General features: G+C 38.5%; 1 protein-coding gene across 2 annotated transcripts in view; it reads left to right on the forward strand.

Annotated features, from left to right (window-relative positions):
- The window catches only part of LOC123564010 (serine/threonine-protein kinase 31-like), an 88250-nt gene that overhangs the window by 14250 nt on the left and 55031 nt on the right, over positions 1-18969 (forward strand). For both annotated transcript variants that reach the window (XM_053536660.1, XM_053536661.1), the window contains exon 4: positions 3848-3897. In XM_053536660.1, coding sequence (XP_053392635.1) covers positions 3848-3897 — 50 coding nt within the window. The remainder of the gene's footprint in view (positions 1-3847; positions 3898-18969) is intronic.

The following is an 18969-nucleotide window of genomic DNA, read 5'->3' on the forward strand; positions in this document are numbered from 1 at the left end:
CAAAATTTGTTCAAATCATGACCCCCGGCGTCAAATTGACCCCGCCCCAGGGGTTACTTGATTGTACATAGGAAAATCTTCCAAAATATCTAGAAATAAACCAAAAGGGTCCTAGAGCTTAGATATTTGGTGAGTAGAAATTGGGCCTAGTGGATCTCTACCAAGTTTGTTCAAATCATGACTCCAGGGTCAAGCTTAAATGCAAATCTTCATAGCAACCATTTAACCAGCTGAGCGATATAGGGCCATCATGGCCCTCTTGTTATAATTTACACAGATTTATATAGGGAAAAACTTTGAAACACTTCTTGTCCAAAACCACAGGGCCTAGGGCTTTGATATTTTGTATGTGACATCATCTAGTGGTCCTCTATTAAGATTGTTCAAATTATTCCCCTAGGGTCAAATATGACCCCCCCCTGGGGGTCACATGGTTTAAAATAGACTTATATAGGGAAAAACTTTGAAAACTTTTTTGTCCAAACCAAAAAAGCCTAGGGGTTTGATATTTGTAATGTAGCATCATCTAGTGGTTCTCTACCAAGTTTGTTCAAATTATACCTCTAGGGTCAAATATGGCCCTGTCCCGGGGTCACATGGCTCATATAGACTTATATAGGGACAAACTTAAAAAATCTTATTGTCCATAACCTACAACATTCAAATTTGGACCACATGTATAGTTTTGAGTGGCAAGATGAACCTTGACATGAGTTGACCTTGATCTTGACCTAGTGACCTACTTTCATATTTCTGTAGCTACAGCCTTCAAATTTGGACCACATGCATAGGTTTGTGTACCGAAACAAACTTTGACCTTGATATTGACCTAGTGACCTACTTTCACATTTTTGAAGGTACAGGCTTCAAATTTGGACCACATGCATAATTTTGTGTTCCGAAAAAGAAATTTGACCTTGAATTTGACATAGTGACCACTTTTTCATTTCTCAAGCTACAGCCTTCAAAATTTGGGGCCACATGCAGTTTTGTGTACCAAAATGAACTTTGGGCCTTTTAGATTGACCTAGTGACCTATTTCACATTTCTCAAGCTACATGCTTCAAATTTGGACCACTTGCATAGTTTTGTGTTTTGAATTGAAATTTGACCTTGATTTTTACCAAGGACCTACTTTCACATTTCTCAAGCTACAGCCTTCAGATTTGAAGCACATGCATAGTTTTGTGTACCAAAATGAACTTTGACCTTGAAATTGATTTAGTGACCTACTTTCACATTTCTTAAGCTTTCAAATTTGGTCCACATGCATGGACCACATGCACAGTTTTGTGTACCGAAATGAACTTTGACTTTGAGCTAGTCTTGAAATTTGGAACATTCAAAAATGGCTCAATGGTGGGCACCAAGATCACTCTGTGATCTCTTGTAATATTTATAGGTTATTATAGGTTATTAGCTTTATATCGGGAAATATGCACGACTACTGCAGCATAAATATTGTGTGACTTTAGGAAACACTACAGAAATATTATTCAGCATGTGAAGTTGTGCACCTGGAGTTGTTAGAGATCCACTCAGCCAGACCAGGGTTATGGCCTTTGACAAAGTTGGAAATATGAATAAAAGGGCATAAAAGTTTGTGTCGCACATATCTGAAAAAATATTTGACCTAGGTTCATGAAACATCATAGAAATATTATTCAGAATATGAAATTGTGCACCTAGGATTTTGTTCAGGTCCTCTTCAAATGTGGTTCTTCTTCTTCGTACGCAATGTAGTCATAGTGATATTGCATGGTGCTGTGGTTCGTTAGAGAGTGCCAATGGCCCAACACTTCTGTCTTCAACTCCCAAATGTGGTTAAATGAGAGCACTTTGCCCCTTTTAGAGGCTGCTAAAACTAAAAACAGAAAAAACATTTAACCTACTCATGAACCACATCATGGATCATTATCACACTTGGTCTGTTGTATCTGTGGTAAGGTCTTCTCCCAATTTTGTTCAAATAGGGGCACTTTGTCCCTTTTATAGGGGCTGGTAGATGTTAACATTATAAAACTTTTAAGCAACTTCTTCTCATGAACAACTTCATGGAGTCTCATTAGATTTGGTCTGTTTGCATCATTGGTAGCTTCTTTATCAATATTGTTCAAATGGGGGCACTTAGTCCGTGTTAGGGGCTGCTAGAGCTAAAAATAGAAATACCTTTAAACGAGTTCTTTGCCTGGACTGCTTGATGAATCTCCATCAAACTTGGTATGTAGAATCATTGTAAGGTCCTCACTCAGATTTCTTTAAATGTGGGCACTTGACCTGTTTTATGTTTTTATATGCTGATCATGATTCAGTGTGTCATGTTTATTCAAGGTCAGGTGAGCGACTAAAAGCCACTATGACCCTCTTGTTTTTTATTTCACTTTAAAAGACCAGAGTTATGACCCTTGACTCGGTGAAAAAATAAAAGTACCGGTATGTGTCCCATGTATCTCAAAAAGCCTAGACCAGTCATAAAATATTAAAGGTAGGGATGGGAACGAATATTCGAACATTCGAAAATCGGTCGAATATTCGAATATGAAAATCAAATTCGAATATTCGTAAATTATTGTAATTATTTTTTTTCAAAATAAGTATCATTGATTTTGGGCAATATGAGCATGCTAATTCTACAGAATAAAACCATGTCATGTTAGTTTATCGCGTATCAAAAGATGTCCAATTAACAAGAAAATAGCAATGCATAATTGGCAGGGGCCATCGTTACGGATTAACAGTTTGCAACAGGCGTCAATGTGTCAGATGCATGTCAAAAGATGTCCAATTAACAAGAAAATTGCAATGCATAATTACCTGGGGTCATCGCTACGGATTAACAGTTTGTATTAGGCGCAAATGTGATATATTTTTATCTTTTGTTCATTTTTATTGGCGCCTGTTTTATGTAACAAGTTGTAGAATTTTTTTTCGAAAACAATACCAAACTTGTAGATATTGTCGATCTTTTCACAATATTTTGTACGACGTTTCAGACCATCCGCAGAAACGGTTTTCATCCGCAATCGGCTGTGTTCGAATTACACATTGAAGTAGTTAATAATAAAATCAAGAAAAACATATGTTTGATGCATAAGTTCATGTTGAAGGAGGTTTAAGTCTGCCTTACTTGCTTTTTACACGACGATTTTTACACGACTATTGAAATTTTTAAAAATGGCGGCGGTAATACAACAGCGCGTCACGTGGTTAAATGGGGCGGCCTGCTATATATAGATAAAATTGCGACGGTCTAAATTATAATCATTTTGATATTTTGTATCATTTTGAAGCTAAAACACTGAATTAGTTAAATATGTTCATGATTATACTGACAGAATCGTGAAATAAAACGCTAGGATCGGCAGGTTTTGCTATGTAAGATCGGGTTACCCGAAACAAACAGTTTTTGGCCTTATTTACGATGATCCACGCTTTAAACAAACGAATACGTTGTATATATGTCAATCACTTAATAAGAATTTAAAGCTTCCATTAAAACTAACCGAATATTCGAATATATTCGAATATGGCAAACCGAATATTCGAATATTGATTTCAGTATTCGTTCCCATCCCTAATTAAAGGGTTAATATATAGCATGTAAAGTTGTGCACCTGGTGTACTCTTTGGGATTTCACTCAGCCAGACCATAGTTATGGTCCTTCACTTAGTGAAAAATACACATGAAGTGCTTAAAAGTCTGTGTTGCATATGTCCTAAAAATATTTCACCAAAAGTCATGAAACCATGTACAATGACAGGAGTGGAGACCTCCTTTGTCCTATGGACACACATCTAGTTACTCTGGAATTTGAAGCAAACATACATTGTAGTTGATTTATTTCAGGACTTTTGGAGAAGGGGGAGGAAGGCGAGGCATAAGACCATCAGACACAGGTAAATTTTCACTGGTCAACTATTTACAGTGCAAGTTGGTTGATAAATTAGAAAGCTCTGATGCTGGCTGTGTGATTTGTAACAATACCAGTTGACTGGTAAATTCATTAGATCCTCCTTTTAGCTCACTTGAGCACAAAGTGCTCGTGGTGAGTTATTGTGATCAGGCTGTGTCCATTATCTGTCCATCATCAACAATTTCTTCAAACAACGTCTTTTTCAAAACCAATGAATGGAATTTGATGAAACTTGGCCTGGATGTTCCTTGCATGGTCTACTTTCAAATTTTTTAAAATGGCTCCATTTGGTTGCACATAGGGGCTGCCAGAGTAAAAAGACATCTCTTCCTAAACCGCTGTTTGTTGAAATTATCCTGATTTGTCAAAAAACATTGCCGCAAAAGGGTGTGGTCAGTTTTCCCTATATGTATATATTGGAAACTTTAAAAATCTTCTTATGTGAAACTGCTTGCCCGATTTTAAAATAATTTCACACAAATAGTCTAGTCCTTGTGTGAAACTCTACAAAGATTTTTCCAGTTATTTTGATTCATCAAGAAACATGGCTGCCAGGAAGTTTGGTCACTTCTTCCCTATATGTATATATTGGAAGCATAAAATGTTCTTGTCAGAAACAGCAGGCCCAATTTTAAAATCATTGTCAGAAACTACTACATATTTGTAATAATTTTGCAGACATTTTCCTTGCATAATTTTCTTCCAAAATTGTTCAAGCAAGCAGTGTAACTCAGGTGAGCTATCAAGGGCCAATATGACCCTCTTGTTGCAGGTTAATTTGTATGCTAATATGCTTGTTTCTGTTAAAACACGCTAAGGTTAAAATGATGTCACGTTAACATACCATGACCTCAATGTTTTTGTTGCGACCAGTTAAGAACGCTACTATTTTATCTACTGTTTTAGATTAAGAGCACATTAGAATAGAAATAATGTATAGCAAAATCATGTTTTACCTAAATTAATACACTCAAAATTGGTTATACGTTGCCAGAATAATTCACTTGGGCTACGTCCTCTAGATTATTCTGCGAAGATGTAACCTCTTTCCATGTATTAATAACGTTAAAACTATATATATTATTTCTTAAATAGTGCACATTGGCTTGCACATTTACCAGCCAACTTAATGTTTCTCAGCAAGTACTGCTGTTTCTCAGCCTGCTTGTTCTTCACAGCCACTGCTGTTTCTTAGCAGCTAATGCTGTTTCCTCTGTACCACTGCTGTTACCTCACAAATACTCAGTGTTCATTCCAGAATTTTTAGCTGGACTTTACGAAGAAAAAGTAGAGCTATTGCACTCACCCTAGTGTCGGTGTCGCCGTTGGTTAAAGTTTTTGATAAAGTCAAATGTCTCGGTTACTGTCAAAGCTATTGTCTTGAAACTTAAAATTCTTATTTACTATCAAAGCCTACACCTGGAGAAACAGTCCGCATACCTCTGATTTGAATTTTGACAGAGTTATGTCGCTTTTTAACTTTGATTTTTTTTGTTAAAGTTTTTGATAACATCAAATATCTCTGTTACTATCAAAGCTATTGACTTGAAACTTAAAATAGTTATTTACTTTCAAAGTCTACACCAGGAGAAACAATCCCCATAACTTTGATTTTAATTTTGATGGAGTTATGCCCCTTTTTGACTTAGAATTTTTTGTTAAAAGTTTTTGATAAAGTCAAATATCTCTGTTACTATCAAAGCTTTTTACTTGAAACTTAAAATAGTTATTTACTATCAAAGTCTACACCAGGAGAAACAATTCCCATAACTCTGATTGAATTTTGACAGAGTTTTGCCCCTTTTTAACTTAGATTTTTAGCTCGACTATTCAAAGAATAGTAGTGCTATTGGACTTGCCCGTGCATCGGCATCCGCATCCGCGTCCCGATTTGGTTAAGTTTTAATGCCCCCTTTGAAGAAGAAAGGAGTATATTGTTTTGCAGATGTCCGTCGGTCGGTATGTAGACCAATCCGTTTCCGAATGATACTCAAGAATGCTTGGGCCTAAGATCATGAAAGTTGTTAGGGAGGTTGGTCATGTCCAGCAGATGACCCCTATTGATTTTGAGGTAAGTAGGTCAAAGGTCAAGGTCACAGTGACCAGGAACAGTATAACGGTTTCCGGATGATAACTCTAGACTGCTTTGGCCTAGGATCATGAAAGATGATATGATGGTTGGTCATAACCAGCGAATGACCCCTATTGATTTTGAGATCAGTAGGTCAAAGGTCAAGGTCACAGTGACCCAGAACTGTTTTAAACTGTTTCCGTATGATAACTCAAGAATGCTTGTGCCTAGGATCATGGAACTTAATAGGGAGGTTAGTCATTACCAGCAGATGACCCCTAATGATTTTGAAGTCAGTAGGTCAAAGGTCAAGGACATAGTGACCATGAACAGTTTCCTGATGATAACTAAAGAACGCTTTGGCCTAGGATCACGAAAATTGATAGGGAGGTTGGTCATGACCAGCAGATTACCCATATTGATTTTGAGGTCAGCAGGCCAGAGGTCGAGGACACAGTGATCCGGAACAGTAAAACCGTTTCCAGATGATAACTTGAGAACGCTTGGGCCTAGGATCACAAAACTTAATAGGTTGATCATGACCAGCAGATGACCTCTCATTATTTTGAGGTCAATAGGTTAAAGGTCAAGGTCACAGTGACCTGAAACTGTTAAAATGTGTCTAGACGATAACTTGAGAATGCTTGGGCCTAGGATCATGAAACTTAATAGGGAGGTTTATCATGACCAGCAGATGACCCCTGTTGATTTTGAGGTCAGTAGGTCAAAGGTCAAGGTCACTTTGACAAAGAACTGTAGAACTTTTATGCACAGTGACCAGATAATTTCTGTTCCTTATGCAATTACTGAATGCATCAAATTGGGGGGGGGGGAGGGGGGGCATTTCGTGTTCTACAAGCTCTTGTTGTTGTAAGCTGGTATCTCAGTAACCACTTGTGGGAATGGATTGAAACTTCATACACTTATTCACTGTGATAAACTGACTTACATTGCACAGGTTCCATAACTCTATTTTGCTTTTTTACAAAATTATGCCCCTTTTTTGACTTAGCAGTTTTTGGTTAAGGTTTTGTATGTAAGCTGGTATCTCACTATCAACAAATGGGAATGGATTGAAACTTCACACACTTGTTCACTGTAATGATCTGACATGCAGTGTGCAGGTCCAGTAACTCTACTTTGCATTTTTTCAAAATTATGCCCCTTTTTTGACTTAGCAGTTTTTGGTTAAGTTTTTGTATGTAAGCTGGTATCTAAGTACCCACTAATGGGAAAGGATTGAAACTTCACATACTTGTTCACTGTCATGATATGACAAGCATTGCAAAGGTTCAATAACTGTACTTTGGATTTTTACAGAATTATGCCCCTTTTTCAACTTTGCAGTTTTTTGGTTAAATTCTTATATATAAGCTGGTATCTCAGTACCCACTAATGGGAATGGATTGAAACTTCACACACTTGTCCACTGTCATGAGCTGATAAGCACTGTGCAGGTTTCATAACCCTGTTTCCCATTTTTTCAAAATAATGCCCCTTTTTCGACTTTGGTATTCATTCAGTTGACAAGGCTTTTGAATTTAAACGGTTTTCGGACAATAACTTCAGAACACTTGGGCCTTGGATCACGAAACTTAATAGGGAGGTTGGTAATGTCCAGGAGATGACCCCTATTGGTTTTGAGATCAGCAGGTCAAAGGTCAAGCAAGTTTGCCTTCGACATTTTTTAGCTCATCTGATTTTTTGAAAAAAAATTATAAGTTATTGTCATCACTTGATCAGTGTCGGCGTTGCCTGGTTAAGTTTTATGTTTAGGTCAGCTTTTTTTCCTAAACTATAAAAGCTATTGCTTTGAAACTTGCAACACTTGTTCACCATCAATAGCTGACCATGTACAACAAGAAACATAACTCCATCCTGCTTTTTGCGAGATTTATGGCCTCTTTTGTACTTAGAAAATATCAGATTTCTTGGTTAAGTTTTATGTTTAGGTCAACTTTTCTCCTAAACTATCAAAGCTATTGCTTTGAAACTTGCAACACTTGTTCACCATCATAAGCTGACCCTGTACATCAAGAAACATAACTCCATCCTGCTTTTTGCAAGATTTATGGCCCCTTTTATACTTAGAAAAGATCAGATTTCTTGGTTAAGTTTTATGTTTAGGTCAGCTTTTCACCTAAACTATCAAAGCTATTGCTTTAAAACTTGCAACACTTGTTCACCATCATAAGCTGACCCTGCACAGCAAGAAACATAACTCCATCCTGCTTTTTGCAAGATTTATGGCCTCTTTTGGACTTAGAAAATATCAGATTTCTTGGTTAAGTTTTATGTTTAGGTCAACTTTTTCTCTTAAACTATCAAAGCTATTGCTTTGAAACTTGCAACATTTGTTCACCATCATAAGCTGACCTGTACATCAAGAAACATAACTCCATCCTGCTTTTTTCAAGAATTATTGCCCCTTTTGGACTTAGAAAATCAGTTTTCTTGGTTGAGTAATATGTTTGTCAGCTTTTCTCATAAACTATCAAAGCTATTGCTTTAAAACTTGCAACACTTGTTCACCATCATAAGCTGACCATGTACAGCAAGAAACATAACTTTGTCCTGCTTTTTGCAAGACTTATGGCCCCTTTTGGACTTAGAAAATTTCAGATTTATTATGCCCCCCTTTGAAAAAGGAGGGGTATATTGTTTTGCAGATGTCGGTCGGTCGGTCGGTCGCAGGGTTTTCCCTCGTGTTTTTTATTTGGGAGTCCATGGACTCCCATGGCTGCTAATTTAAGGGTCCCTAATAATTTTTGGGGGTCCACAAATTATTGATCTTGAAAATAGACATTATTACTATAAAAATTTACCCTAAAACAGAATGAACTTAATTGTATCTTTTTAATTTAGATAGCAGTTGATTCAGTATTTCGGAATGGTACCTTTCAAAATGGCATGAGCTTCTCAATTCAGACCGATTACAAAATGTGTTATAGTCTTTTTGTTATGATCAAATAGCCAGTAATTACTGGCAATTAACGTGTCACCTCGTGTCAATTATGTTGTTCACAGTTTTATCTCGGTTAAAGATAATAATCGATCCTTAATTAGTATTATAATTTCTGTGATTTATTAATATTTTTTCATCAAAATACCTTAAATTTATATGAAATTAATTTTGTTTAATGAAAAAAACAAAAAACATTCGATCTTTTACGGAACGTAACGGCAATCTTAGATTTTAGCGGTGACAGTAAGCGCGGAGAGTAGTTTCCCTTTACCAAAATGGCGAACATCGATAACAAACTTGTTTTGAAGTTGGAAAATCGTTTATACCTGTGTATAATGAGCACCCACGATTTGGGGATGGTCCCGGTGGTAAAAAACTGCGCATTTTACATGGGTTTCTGCGCAAAGGAGGCTTCAGTGCAAAGGAGTTTCGTGACCGATCTTGCGGGTCCAGTGGGACGCAGAGGCACTAAAAAATGCGAGTTCAAAGCAGTAAAAGCGCGTCAGGGACGCAGAAAACCTGCGTCCGGGAAAACCCTGCGGTCGGAACGTAGACCTATCCGTTTCCGGATGATAACTCAAGAACGCTTGGGCCTAGGATCATGAAAGTTGATAGGGAGGTTGGTCATCACCTGCAGATGACCCCTATTGATTTTGAGGTCTGTATGTCAAAGGTCAAGGTCACAGTGACCCTGAATAGTAAAATGGTTTCTGGATGATAACTCAAGAACACTTGGGCCTAGGATCATGAAAGTTGATAGGGAGGTTGGTAATGACCAGCAGATGACCCCTATTGATTTTGAGTCATATGTTAAAGGTCAAGGTCACAGTGACCCTGAACAGTAAAAGGGTTTTCCCGGGATGATAAAACTCAAGAACACTTGGCCTAGATCATGAAAGTTGATAGGGAGGTTGGTAATGACCAGCAGATGACCCCCCATTGTTTTTTTGAGGTCAGTATGTTAAAAGGCAAGGTCCAGTGACCCTAAACAGTAAACATTTCCGGATGATAACTCAAGAACGCTTAGGCCTAGGGTCACGAAAGTTGATGGGGAGGTTGGTCATGACCAGCAGGTGACCCCTTTTGATTTTGAGGTCAGTATGTCAAAGTCAAAGTCACAGTGACCCTGAACATAAAACAGTTTTCTGGATGATAACTCAAAAAACGCTTAGGCCTAGGGCCCACAAAAGTTGATAGGGAGGTTGGTCATGACCAGCAGGTGACCCCTATGATCTTGAGGTCAGTATGTTAAAGGTCAAGGTCACAGTGACCCTGAACATAGAACAGTTTCCGGATGATAACTCAAGAACGCTTAGGCCTAGGTCACGAAAGTTGATAGGGAGGTTGGCCCATGACCAGCGGGTGACCCCTATTGTTTTTGGGAGGTCAGTATGTCAAAGGTCAAGGTCACAGTGACCCGAACATAAAAACAGTTTCTGATGATAACTCAAGAACGCTTAGGCCTAGGGTCACGAAAGTTGATAGGGAGGTTGGTCATGACCCAGCGGGGTGACCCCTATTGATTTTGAGGTCAGTATTTCAAAGGTCAAGGTCACAGTGCCCCAGGAACATAAAATGGTTTCCAGGCAATAACTCAAGAATGTTTGGGGCTTAGTGTCAAAAAATTGATAGTTAGGTTGGCCATGACCAGCAGATGACCCCTATTGATTTTGAGGTCATTAGGTAAAGGCCAAGGTCAGATGGTCGGGAACAGTTAAATGGTTTTCTGATCTTTTTTGTCCAAAACCATAGGGCCTAGGGCTTTGATATTTGGTATGTACAAAATTTTAGTGGTCCTCTACCAAGATGTTCAGATTATTTCCCTGGGGTCAAATATGGCCCCACCCCTAGGGTCACATGGTTTATATAGCCTTATATAGGAAAAAATTTGAAAAACCTCTTGTCCAAAACCACAGGCCTAGGGCTTTGATATTTTGTATATGACATCATCTAGTGATCCCTACTAAGATTATTCAAATTTATTCCCCTAGGGTCAAATATGGCTCCGCCCTGGGGGTCCCAGGTTTACATAAAACTTATATAGGGAAAAACTTTGAAAATCTTCTTGTCCAAACCCGCAAAGTCTATGGCTTTGGTATTTTGAATGTAGCATCATTTAGTGGTTCTCTACCATGTTTGTTCAAGTTATCCCTCTCGGGGCAAATATGGCCCTGCCTCAGAGGGCAAATGGTTCAAATAGACTTATATAGGGAAAAACTTAGAATCTTCATGCCATAAAATTACATCATTCAAATTTGGACCACAAAGTAAAAGTTTTGAGTGGCAAGATGAACCTTGACATGAGTTGACCTTGAAACTTGACCTAGTGAAAACCCACTTTCACATTTCTGTACCTACAGCCTTCAAATTTGGACCACATACATAGGTTTGTGTACTGAAAAAAACTTTGACCTTGTTATTTACCTAGTGACCAACTTTTACATTTTTGAAGGTACAGGTTTCAAATTTGGACCACATGCAAGTTTTTTGGTTTCCAAATAAAAGTTTACCTTGATTTTGACGCAAATGACCTAGTTTCCCCATTTCTCAAGCTACAGCCTTCAAATTTGAACCACAAGCGTACATGTACTTTTGTGTACTGAAATGAACTTTGATCTTGAGATTGACCCCAGTGACCCCACTTTCACATTTCGAAGGTACAGGCTTTAAATTTTTTACCACTTGCATATTTTGTGTTCCGAATAAAATTTGACCTTGATTTTGACCTATGACCTACTTTCACATTTCTCAAGCTACAGCCTTCAAAATTTTAACCACATGCGAGTTTTTGTGTACCGAAATGAACTTTGATCTTAAGATTGACCCCAGTGACCTACTTTTACATTTTGAAAGTACAGGCTTCAAATTTGGACTGCCTGCATATTTTTGTGTTCTGAATTGAAATTTTACATTGATTTTTTCTGGTACCCCAATTTCACATTTTTTCAAGCTACAGCCTCCAAATTTGAAGCACATGAATAGTTCTGTTTACCGAAATGAACTTTACCTTGAAATTGATCTAGTGCCCTGCTTTCCCCATTTCCCCAAGCCACCGCTTTCAAATTTGGACCACATACACATTGTTTTGTACCTAAATGAAATTTGACTTTGATTTTGACCTTGAGCTAGTCTTGAAATTTGGAACATTCAAAAATGGCTCAGTGGATGGCGCCAAGATCAATCTGTAATCTCTTGTTAGGTTAATAGGTTAAAGGTCAAGGTCAGATTAAACCAGAATGGTAGTACTTTTGTTTACAGTAAGCATATAATTTCTGTTCCTTGTGCAGTTACTAAATGCATCAAGGGGGGCATTTCGTGTTCGATGAGCTCTTGTTAAGTTTTATCTTTAGGTCAGCTTTTCTCCTAAACTATTCAAGCTATTGGTTTGAAACTTTCAACAGTTGTTCACCATCATAAGCTGACTATGTACATCAAGAAACATAACTCCATCCTGCTTTTTAGCTCACCTGTCACAAAGTGACAAGGTGAGCTTTTGTGATCGCGCGGTGTCCGTCGTCCGTCCGTGCATCCGTAAACTTTTGCTTGTGACCACTCTAGAGGTCACATTTTTCATGGGATCTTTATGAAAGTTGGTCAGAATGTTCATCTTGATGATATCTAGGTCAAGTTCGAAACTGGGTCACGTGCCATCAAAAACTAGGTCAGTAGGTCTAAAAATAGAAAAACCTTGTGACCTCTCTAGAGGCCATATATTTCATAAGATCTTCATGAAAATTGGTCAGAATGTTCACCTTGATGATATCTAGGTCAAGTTCGAAACTGGGTCACGTGGGTTCAAAAACTAGGTCAGTAGGTCTAAAAGTAGAAAAACCTTGTGACCTCTCTAGAGGCCATATTTTTCATGAGATCTTCATGAATATTGGTCAGAATGTTTACCTTGATGATATCTAGGTCAAGTTCGAAACTGGGTCACGTAGGGTCAAAAACTAGGTCATTAGGTCTAAAAATAGAAAAACCTTGTGACCTCTCTAGAGGCCATATTTCTCAATGGATCTTCATGAAAATTGGTCAGAATGTTCACCTTGATGATATCTAGGTCAAGTTCAAAACTGGGTCACGTGGGGTTAAAAACTAGGTCAGTAGATCTAAAAATAGAAAAACCTTGTGACCTCTCTAGAGGCCATATTTTTCATGAGATCTTCATGAATATTGGTCAGAATGTTCAGTTCAAAATTGGGTCATGTGGGGTCAAAAACTAGGTCAGTAGATCTATAAATAGAAAAACATTGTGACCTCTCTAGAGGCCATATTTCTCAATGGATCTTCATGAAAATTGGTCAGAATGTTCACCTTGATGATATCTAGGTCAAGTTCGAAAATGGGTCACGTGCGGTCAAAAACTAGGTCAGTAGGTCTAAAAATAGGAAAACCTTGTGACCTCTCTAGAGGTGATATTTTTCAATGGATCTTCATGAAAATTGGTCAGAGTGTTTACCTTGAAGATATCTAGGTCAAGTTCGAAACTGGGTCACGTGGGGCTAAAAACTAGGTCAGTAGATCTAAAAATAGAAAAACCTTGTGGCCTCTCTAGAGGCCATATTTTTCATGAGATCTTCATGATTATTGGTCAGAATGTTCACCTTGATGATATCTAAGTCAAGTTCATGGTCATGGTCCTCTTGTTGCAAGAATTATGGCCCTTTTTGGACTTAGAAAATCATGGGTAGGACAATTTTTCTATTATACAAAAAAAAATCAGATGAGCGTCAGCACCCGCAAGGCGATGCTCTTGTTTAGTTCTGTAACAAGGCCATATTGTGGGCATATATTTTGTCTCTCCTGTGACAGCTCTAGTTTTTATTTAGCAGATTCCTTTTTTTGTTCACTTAGAATAATTTGTTTTTAATTACTTCCCTTTTATTTTTTGCTCACCTGTCACATAGGGTGAGCTTTTGTGATCACCCTTAGTCCGTCGTCAGTCTGTCCGTGCGTCCGTCAACAATTTCTTTTCTGCACGATAGTGGTTTCATTTATGATTTTATTTTAACCAAACTTGCACACAACTTGTATCACCATAAGATCTTGGTTCCTTTCCTGAACTGGCCAGATCCCATTATGGGTTCCAGAGGTATGGCCCCTGAAAGGGCCAAAATTAGCTATTTTGACCTTGTCTGCACAATAGCAGCTTTATTTATAATTTGATTTTTACCAAACTGGCACACAACTTGTATCACCATAAGATCTTGGTTCCTTTCTTGAACTGGCCAGATTCCAATATGGGTTCCAGAGTTATGGCCCCTGAAAGGGCCAGAATTAGCTATTTTGACCTTGTCTGCACAATAGCAGCTTCATTTATGATTTTATTTTAACCAAACTTGCACACAACTTGTGTCACCATAAGATCTTGGATCCTTTCTTCAACTGGCGAAATTCCTTTATGGGTTCCAGAGTTATGGCCCCTGAAAGGGCCAGAATTAGCTATTTTGACCTTGTCTGCACAATAGCAGCTTCATTTATGATTTGAATTTAATCAAACTTGCACAAAACTTGTGTCACCATAAGATCTCGGTTCCTTTTTTAAACTGGCCAGATCCCTTAATGGGTTCCAGAGTTATGGCCCCTGAAAGGGCTAAAATTAGCTATTTTGACCTTGTCTGCACAATAGCAACTTCATTTATGATTTGATTTTAACCAAACTTGCACACAACTTGTATTACCACAAGATCTTGGTTCCTTTCTTGAACTGAGCCGGTTTCCATCATGGGTTCCAGAGTTATGGCCCCTTAAAGGTCCAGAATTGGCTATTTTGGCTTTTGCAGCCATATAGATACTTCATTTATGGTTTTATTTGTCCCCTACTGGTTGAAAACCAGTTTCAGGGACTATAGGAATGCGCTTTTCCATCATTCCATCCGTCCGTCCGTCCGTCCGTCCGCAATTTCGTGTCCGGTCCATAACTCTGTCATCCATGAAGGGATTTTAATATTACTTGGCACAAATGTTCCCCATGATGAGACGACGTGTCATGCGCAAAACCCGGACCCCTAGCTCAAAGGTCAAGGTCGCAATTGGAGGTCAAAGGTCAACAGGGCTTTTTTCCTGTCCGGTCCATAACTCTCCCATCCATGAAGGGATTTTAATATTACTTGGTACAAATGTTCCCCATGATGAGACGACGTGTCATGCGCAAAACCCGGACCCCTAGCTTAAAGGTCAAGGTCACAGTTGGAGGTCAGAGGTCAACAGGGCTTTTTTCCTGTCCGGTCCATAACTCTCCCATCCATGAAGGGATTTTAATATTACTTGGCACAAATGTTCCCCGTGATGAGACGACATGTCATGCGCAAAACCTGGACACCTAGCTTAAAGGTCAAGGTCACAATTTGAGGTCAAAGGTCAACAGGGCTTTTTTCCTGTCCGGTCCATAACTCTGCGGTCCATGAAGGGATTTTAATATTACTTGGCACAAATGTACCTCATAATAAGACGATGTGTCATGCACAACTTTCAGACCCCTAGCTCAAAGGTCAAGGTCACACTTAGCAGTCAAATGTTAACATAGCATGAACAGGGTCTGTTTCGTGTCCGGTCCATAACTCTGACATTCATTAAGGGATTTTAATATTACTTGGCACAAATGTTCCCCATGATGAGACGACGTGTCGTGCGCAAATCCCGGACCCTTAGCTCAAAGGTCAAGGTCACAATTGGAGGTCAAAGGTCAATAATTTTTTTTTCCTGTCCGATCCAGAACTCTGTCATCCATCAAGGGATTACAATATCACTTGGCATAATTGTTCCCCATGATGAGATGACATGTCATGCGCAACACCCAGTACCCTAGCTTAAAGGTCAAGGTCACACTTTGAGATCAAAGGTCAGTAGGATTTTTTTCCTGTCCAGTCTAAAACTTTGTCATGCAAAACAGGATTTAGATATCAGTTGGCACAAATATTCCCCCGGATGAGACAACATGTTATGCGCAAAACCCAAGCCCAGGGTCTAATGTCAAGGTCACACTTAGAGACCAAAGGTCAGACACAAGAATGACTTTGTCTGGAGCATTTCTTCTTCATGCATGGAGGGATTTTGATGTAACCAACATAAGACGGATTGTCATGCGCAAAAACCAGGTCCCTAGGTCTAAGGTCAAGGTCATATTTAGAAGTCATAGGTCAAATTCAAGAATGACTTTGTACGGAGCATTTCTTCTTCATGCATTGAGGGATTTTGATGTAACTTGGACCAAATGTTCACCACCATGAGGCACCCTTGTTTTTAGAATTACGCCCCTTTGTTATTACTATAAATAGATTTTATTGTAACTTTTTTATTATTGGCCGTAGAGAAAAATCGAGACCACTTTTCTGTGATACAACATGCATGTTACATCCATTTTTTAGGTGTATTTTGACCTATCTCTACCTGGTAAAGAGTTTCTTGTGGACTTATACTATATAGATTTTTTTTTTTTTTTTTTTTTTTTTTTAAGATTAATTTCCCTTTGTTGGTACTATAAATAACTTATATGATAACTTTTTTATAATCGGCAAAAACATTTCAATATGAAAACAACTGTGGGTTTTTATATATGCACATTTTAATCCAGGTGTGTTGTTATAACATATTGTATATAATAGTACAATATTGTTTATACATCATTGACAGATATCAGTTCATGATGTTATACTGCAGTAGAGAAAATTAGGTGCCTTCCAGTAGGGGACTTTGTATTGCATGGCAATACTTCATTCACTTGTTTGATACAAACTTCCAAAATATCTTCAACAACAATAAATCTTGGATTCCATGACAAAACAGATCCAATCGTAGGTTCCAGAGTTATTTTATATCTGATTACCTCACCTGATAGTAATCAAAATGGATTTATATCAGTAAGTACTTTTAGGACTTATTTGAAATTTCATTATTGTCATTAGTTGGACTGAGCCAATCAGGGTAGATAACTGTGGACTGATTTTATGTCAAATTGCCTCCCTTTATTTATTTATCCCCCCCGCCAAAGGCGAAGGGGATATTAGAAATGCTCTCCGTCTGTCCGTCCGTCCGTCCGCAACAATCTTTGTCCGGAGCATAACTCCAAAAGTACTGGAGGGATTTTCTTCAAACTTCATACACTGATAGAACACATTGAGAGGAAGTGCAGTGTGCAAGAACAATAACTCTACCTTGCCTATTTTTTGAGTTATTCCCCTTTATCTTATTTTCTTAAAAAAATTTGTCCGGAGCATAACTCCAAAAGTACTGTAGGGATTTTCTTCAAACTTCATACACTGATAGAACACATTGGGAGGAAGTGCGGTGTCAAGAACAATAACTGTACCTTGCCTATTTTTTGAGTTATTCCCCTTTATCATATTTTCTTAAAAAAAATTTGTCCGGAGCATATCTTCTTCATGCATGGAGGGATTTTGATATATCTTGGCACATATGTTCACCACCATGAGGCAGAGTGTCATGCGCAAGAACCAGGTCCCTAGGTCTAAGGTCAAGGTCACATTTAGAGGTCAAAGGGTACAAGAATGAAAACCTTGTCCGGAGCATTTCTTCTTCATGCATAGAGGGATTTTGATATAACTTGGCACAAATGTTCACCACCACGAGACGGAGTGTCATGCGCAAGATCCAGGTCCCTAGGTCTAAGGTCAAGGTCACACTTAGAGGCCAAAGGTCAGATACAAGAATGACTTTGTTCAAAGCATTTCTTCTTCATGCATGGAGGGATTTTGATGTAACTTGGCACAATTATACACCATCATGAGACGAAGTGTCATGTGCAGTTCCCTTCTTTAGAATTACTTCCCTTTGTTGTTACTTTAAATAGCTTTTATTGTAACTTTTTCATTACTAGTCGTAGGGAAAAGTCAAGACCACTTTTCTGTAGTACAACATGCATGCTACATCCAATTTTGAGGTGTATTGACCAATCTCTTCCTGGTAAGGAGTTTTTTTGTGTACTTAGAAAAACAAGACTTACAATAATTACTAAACAACCACAAAATTAAAATTCCATTTGCAAATACAGCTGCTAGAGTAAAGAAATTTGCTGTGATGGGCGTATATTGTGACATTCTGGCACTCTTGTTCCCTGTTAGCTTTCCATTCCTTCTTTTTAGCCCACCATCATCAGATGGTGGGCTATTCAAATCACTCTGCGTCCGTGGTCCGTCGTCCTTCCGTCCGTCCGTCCGTCATTCCGTCCGTCCTTCCGTTAACAATTTCTCGTTATCGCATCTCCTCAGAAACTACCAGGGGGATTTTGACCAAACTTTGTCAGAATGATGTATTGGTACCCTAGTTGTGTCCCCCTGAAAATCAGACTGGTTCAACAAATGTTTAGTAAGTTATGGCCCTTTGTTTATTTCTAAAAACTTTGAAAATCTTCTTGCCCCAAACCACAGAGCCCAGGGCTTTGATTTTTGGTATGAAGCATCATCTAGTGGTCTTCTACCAATATGATTCAAATTATTTCCCTGGGGTGTAATATGGCCCTGCCCCGGGGGTCACATGGTTTATATAGACTTATATAGGGAAAAACTTTGAAAAACCTCTTGTCCAAAACCACAGGGCCTAGGGCTTTGATATTTTGTATGTGACATCATCTAGTGGTCTTCAACTAAGATTGTTCAAATTATCCCCCTAGGGTCAAATATGGCCCCGCCCCGGGGGTCACATGGTTTAGATAGACTTATATAGGGAAAAACTTTGAAAATCTTCTTGTCCAAACCACAAAGCCTAGGGCTTTGATATTTGTAATGTAGCATCGTCTAGTGGTTCTCTACCAAGTTTCTTAAAATTATCCCCCTAGGGTCAAATATGGCCCGCCCTGGGGGTCACATGGTTCATATAGACTTATTTAGGGAAAAGCTTATAAAAACTTCTTGTCAATAACCTACAACATTCAGATTTGGACCACATGTATGGTTTTGAGTGGCAAGATGAACCTTGACATGAGTTGACCTTGATTTTGACCTAGTGACCTACTTTCACATTTCTGTAGCTACAACCTTCAAATTTGGACCACATGCATAGTTTTG

This window comes from Mercenaria mercenaria, chromosome 2 (assembly GCF_021730395.1).
Source record: "Mercenaria mercenaria strain notata chromosome 2, MADL_Memer_1, whole genome shotgun sequence".
Classification (NCBI taxonomy): Eukaryota; Metazoa; Mollusca; class Bivalvia; order Venerida; family Veneridae; genus Mercenaria; species Mercenaria mercenaria.